The sequence below is a fragment of the Humulus lupulus genome, chromosome 7 (genome assembly GCF_963169125.1).
Source record: "Humulus lupulus chromosome 7, drHumLupu1.1, whole genome shotgun sequence".
NCBI lineage: Eukaryota > Viridiplantae > Streptophyta > Magnoliopsida > Rosales > Cannabaceae > Humulus > Humulus lupulus.
In genome coordinates this window covers 92,490,792-92,497,026 of record NC_084799.1, presented here as the reverse complement: position 1 = coordinate 92,497,026, position 6,235 = coordinate 92,490,792, and the positions used below count along the sequence as shown (strand labels likewise).

The window sequence follows — 6,235 nt, the reverse complement described above, 5'->3', positions numbered from 1 at the left end:
CTGAATAATAGACATGGCCTAAAATCTGTGAAAAATATCTCGTTTTCTTCTTCTTCTTTCTTTTCTCTCTCAAATTGAAATCGGAATTTTTGGGATGAATTGAGGGGGAATGAGTTGGTGATCCTTTGAAGAAAGAAGGATGTTGGAGGATCAGGTGGCTTACCTCTTGCAGAGGTACCTTGGCAACTACGTCAGGGGACTCAACAAGGAAGCGCTCAAGATCAGTGTTTGGCAAGGTTCGTTTTCTTATAATTACTCTTATTTTCCTGGATTTTAGACTTTGAAATCAAATTTTTTTTTTGGTTATGTATTGAGGATAATTGGAGTTTTTTTAAATCATTATTGAAATGTCTTCAGAACGGATGAATTTTCTGTGATTAATTCAAAGAGAGGGAGTGAATGAGTTTATTGACATTGGAATTTTGGAAAATTTAATAAGTTGATGGATTTAGTTTTTGGTTTCATTTTGTCTTATTGCTTCAAATTCTACACTTATCAGATTTTACGGTTGATTGGATTGTAGTTAACTTAGTAGTGAGAGTAAAGTGTAAATGCTTCGTTTCTGATTGATGGTTTACTCCTAAATCTATATTGCAGGAGATGTGGAGCTAACTAATATGAAGTTGAAACCGGAGGAACTTAATGCATTGAAATTGCCTGTGAAGGTTAAGGCTGGATTTCTTGGCTCTGTGAAACTTAAGGTATGTACGTTTCTATAATTTTGGTTTAGTAAAGATGTTTGCGGATTTATTTGAACTGGCTTTGGGGATTAATGATTAAGAAATTTGACTTTGTATATTTTCTTGTGACATTTCTAACAATCTCTTACTACAAGTTCTTTATGGTGTTTTATATATATATATATAGTATAGATATATAAATTATAACTTGCTTTAGTCTGTCGTAGGATGAATGAAGTTTGACAATGTATGTATTGATGTTATATATGTATTTAAAGACAAAAAGCTAAGTATTTTGAAATTTTTTAGATGATTTTTGTTTTTTTGATAGGAAACAAAACCTTTATTAATTGGAAAAAGGTATTACAAAAAGATGATAAGTTATCTCCATAAAGTAGACGTAAATAAAACATCTAGCATTAATAAGAGCAAAACCAAAAAGAAACTAGCTAAATCACACAATTTTCCATTCAAGAATGATCAAAGAAAGAGGGAAATCCATGAATTACTTTGTCACATAAGCCCAAAAAGATGCTAAAATTTGAACCTTTTCCCTTAGAGAAGCCACACCCGGTTCTTTTTATTTTTTTTATTCTTCTTTCAGCCAAATAATCCACACAATCTTAAAATTTTTAGAAGAATAAGTCTCTTGTTTTGAAAATGGTTGTAGAGATTCCTGAATGAGCCATATTCTTTGTGGCACAACATCATTAAGCGTAAATTTGTGAGTTTCAACAATAATGGTTGGGACACTGGTGTGGCTGTTCAGGCTACTGATCTTAGTTTTTGGAAACTTACTTCATGCTATGAGAATTTCAATAGCATTGTGATTTTTTAAGCGGGGTTTGAAAGAAGATTTAGATTTGTGGCTATAATTATGTTTTTATGTATGATGATACATTTTCCTCTTGTATATAACTTTTTCTTTTCCAATCTATAAAGTATTCATCCTTTCTGATGTAATCAATTAGTCAATTAGTCTGTAATTTAGTTATTAGCTGCTAGTTGTATTTAACTTTAATTGTTCCTTAGTTGTTATTAGTCATTAGCTAGTCTTGAATCAAATGTATAAGTAGACCTTAAAGTTGTAGTCAGAGGCATATTATTATCGAATACAATCTGATTTTTCCACAAATTCTTTTCTCTCTGCGTTTCATTTCCCTTCGTCTTCTCTGTGAGTTCATCACTTTCTTCTTTCTCTGATTTTTTATAAGAGATTTTATTCTTTTTGCTATGCATGTTTATTTATTTTCTAGGTCCCTCTTTTGTATCTATTCCCACCCCCCCCCCCCCCCCCGCCTTATTGTGCATATATTTGTTTTAAAAATAAATAACAAAAAATAAGATAAAATCGGTTTCTTTGTAGTGATGAATAAAAATATTAGAAATTTCACAAAATTGAGAGATCACCTATATAAATTTCTTGCTGGAAGCAATTTGAATGACATCTTTTGTGATTCTGGATGCTGTTTACATTTAACTAATGATGTTTTTTGTGATATTCCCAAATTAAGGTACCTTGGAGTAAGCTTGGTCAGGACCCAGTTGTAGTTCATCTGGATTGTATTTTTTTGTTAGTTGAACCTGCAACGCAAGTGCAAGGGTCCACTAAAGCTGCCATTCAAGAAGCTAAGAAAAGCCGAGTGCGGGTAAGACAATAATGATGTGCCTACCGATATACCTTTGAATTATCCTCTGAATAATTGTTATGTTTGGAAATAGGAAATGGAAATGAAGCTGGTAGAGAAGGCTCAACAATTAAAGTCTGAAGTGGTAAGATTACACAATTCTTTTATCAGTGTAACTTAAATTATAATAGGGTGAATCTTTGACTAGATGGTTCATGGAAACTATTTGTGCTGACTGCTGATACAGACAATGGCATGCCTTAGCATCCATACATCTGATATATTTACTTGACTTGAATCTTTACAAAGCAAAGGGTGACTAACATAATTGATAGGTAATAATTTTTTTATGTATAAGGAAATATTATGTGATGCCTATATTCTTATGTGTCTGTACGTGTATATGAACTTTATATTTGGTTCTTAAGCGTCTTATGTGCTATTTTTGAATCTTTGATGACAAATATTGTATCAAGTTTTGGTTGTAGTATTCAAATGTTGTGATGTTATTCTTTTTTAGGATTTACCTTTTGATCTTTTTGAACCATACATATGTTTATACATATATTTGGTTGTCAATTATGATTATAACTGTATTAATATGTATATATTTTTAATTGAAGAATCAATCATGGTTGGGTTCCCTTATCAACACTATAGTTGGAAATTTGAAACTCTCAATTTCAAATATTCATATCAGATACGAGGACAGTGAAAGGTGTGTAATAGCAAGTTAAATTTTATATTTTGGAATCTTTGCATTCTTATTTTCTGCCTGAATTTTAATTTCCTATTCTCTAGCAATCCTGGTCACCCATTTGCAGCAGGTGTGACCTTGGAGAAACTCTTAGCTGTGACAATTGATGACAATGGGAATTAGACTTTTATTACTGGTGGTTCACTAGACCGTATACAAAAGGTTCCTAATTTTGTTCCTTATAGGGTGTCGATTGATATGAATGCAATCAAGTTTAAGTTTTATTCTCTTTAAGAAGGTCTCATATATATAATTTGAAATGCACAGTTGCGAGTTAGTGAGGAAACACACACTTGCAACTTTTTGACAAAACTACTAAATAAAAGTCTTCAATTGTAATTTTCATTTTCTTGTTATAAAAGATCTTTGTTTCTTTTTTAAGGGGAAGAAAATTTGATTGAATGCTTGGCCGAGATGTGTATTCATTTATCATATTTTAAATTTAAAGTATGTTGCATTCCTGCATATATTTGAAGTTTCACCCACAATACACGATACACCAAAGTTCTGACATGATAACAAGTAGCAATTTGTTACATAGCCAGTAAATTATAATATGATTATCACTAATTTAATCCTTATTACAGTCTTGTTTATAATAAGATTTTTTTTTAATTTTTACAGTCTGTTGAACTTGACCGACTTGCACTTTATCTGGATTCTGATATAATCCCATGGCATATTGACAAGCCATGGGAGGATTTGCTTCCTTCTGAGTGGGTCCAGGTAGAACCAATATTTAGTTTATTCTTGCAGTTACATATGTTGAGGGCATGTTCAAACTATGAAACTTTGATCATTTATTTGCTTTAGGTTTTTAGATGTGGCACTAAAGAAGGCAAACCTGCTGATATAATTGTCAAATAGCACACTTATATTCTGGAACCAATTACAGGAAATGCAAAGTATACAAAGCTAAGGGCATATGAATTGGCTAAGAGTGATCAACCTTTGCAGAATGCAACAGTGAATTTGGATGATGTCATTCTCTGTTTATCAAAGGTTTAATTTCATAATTCAACTGTGATTGGATACTTGGAGGCATGTTTTGATTGGCCTTGAAAATTTTTAGTATCTTGTTGTTGCAGGATGGATACAAGGATATGTTAAAACTAGCTGATCACTTTTCTGCCTTTAATCAACGCTTAAAATATGCGCATTTTCGTCCACATGTTTCCATGAAATCTGATCCTCGTTCTTGGTGGAAGTATGCTTATAGAGTTGTATCTGACCAAGTGAAGAAGGGAAGGTAACTTCTTTAGTATTTCCAATATTTTGGTTGGATTTAGCTCTCCCATTCAATAGCTGGTTCATTGCATGATGGTTATTTTCTTACAAAATAAAGATTTTAGATATAATTTTCTGAGGGTTATCAGTATATAAACTTGTGAGTAAAATATGGCAAATTTTTTACTTGTTATGTTTTTATTTCTGTTTAAACTATTATGCTTTGTAAGTGTTGATTTGAAATAGATTTAATAAATAAATGATAACATACTCCAACTCACTTGTTGTGAATGTTTTTTACTCACTCTTGTATTTGCTTGCTAATGGAATTAGCTTCATAGTGGGTTTAGATGAGTTGACTTTTGTTTGTTATAAGAGTAATATATCAAGATTATTTATTTCCGGATGGTGGATAAACTTGTGCATCTTTGATTTTCAATTTTATTTTTTGGTACTCTTTTTATATCATGATCATTGGGAGCCCCTTCAAAATGTACCTAAGGGAAGATGCTTTTAGTTTAAATTTATAAAGTATATCTTACAATTATTACTTTAGGCTGGCAACAGAAGCCATCTAGACTAGCTTTAGGCACAAACTTCTGTATCAGAAATAATGGTTCTCAGCCATTGGAATTGTAGGTCATATGTGGTTTAGAATTAATTACATCAAGAGCTTAGAGGCCATCTTACATTTTACAGCATGGTCCCCTATTTTTGAGTGAGAATCTTATATGCAGCCTTGAAAGTATAGAATGCTTTATCCAAGTGATAGTATGTGAGTATGTGCTAATCATCTATATCTATCTATATTCTAGACGATTAACTTACACAGAAAGTAATTAAATTTAATTTGCTGTTATTTAGATATTTTGTTATTATTATTTTTAAATAATTTACCAATTAATACTTCTCTCTTTTAGTTAATATTAAAGCACTACCATGTTGCCCAGTTCTTAGGTTTCTAGTATATATAATATACATGGATAACTGTGTATAACTCTGTTTTCTTTTGATTGATTTTTAGTCATTTCATTTCAGCTCCGTTTTTTTACCTTGCTTTAAAGTTATTTTTGTCTAGTATTGAGGACCCTCATATCGTAAATGCAACCCTTCTATTCTTGAATAAGGCATTTCCTTTTCCTTGATATCACTAAAGCATTCTTTTATGGTATGACTTCTTTGCTATCTATGTGTTGTAAGGAAGCTTACTTTTCTTGTACATTTTTCTAGAGATTTCTCAACACCATGAGAGCAGTCCAAGGTGTTTTGATAGTTGCATCAAGCATACAGATTATCCTAGGATACAGTCAAATTTGGGCCATATGTTCCTGGTAAGATTTATCTATCTTGGAATTAGAGGTAGTTGATTCAGGTATAATGCTGAAACCTGAAAACAACAGTATAATAGCTTGTGATTCTTGCTATTCAAATGGTTCTTTAGAGGGAATAAAAATTGGATGGTTCCTATTCCAAGGGAGAAAACAATGATTCCTTTGTTTTTAAGTGTCAAGTGCAGTACCAATCTTTCAAAATCCTGATATTTCTATGCAATTTATGGTATTGAACTTGGTTTGGTCACATTTTTAGTCTTACTGAACCATTTTCTCTAGTTCAGACATGATATGGACTAGTCCTTTATGAATGCTGAATGGACATTTGACCATATGGTCCCCATGCATTTTTCTGTTGAAATATGTTTTACTGTACATTGGCTTTAAGGTTTGTTAACTATTTTTTGCACTTTGGAATTGGCACAAATGGGAATCTTCAATTTGTTGTGTTTTGATTATTTAAAAATTTGCCAAGAGTTTCTTTTCTTGATAGGCTTGTTTGATTTTTCTATAAATTTTTTGGTTTACCTTGTTCTTTCTATTGATATTTTTTTTCTTTATGCTCTAGGCGGTGTGTTTTGCTTTAATGGGCATTGGCAGCTCATTTCATGC

General features: G+C 31.7%; 1 protein-coding gene across 1 annotated transcript; it reads left to right on the top strand.

The window, feature by feature from the left end:
* On the top strand, positions 1 to 3,823 carry LOC133789782 (intermembrane lipid transfer protein VPS13-like). The gene is made up of 6 exons (XM_062227520.1): positions 1 to 701; positions 2,195 to 2,329; positions 2,403 to 2,453; positions 2,932 to 3,026; positions 3,110 to 3,227; positions 3,690 to 3,823. Exons 1-5 carry the CDS (start codon positions 618 to 620, stop codon positions 3,186 to 3,188), a joined length of 444 nt encoding a protein of 147 aa, XP_062083504.1. The 5' UTR covers positions 1 to 617; the 3' UTR covers positions 3,189 to 3,227; positions 3,690 to 3,823.
* Positions 3,824 to 6,235: the final 2,412 nt, after the last annotated feature.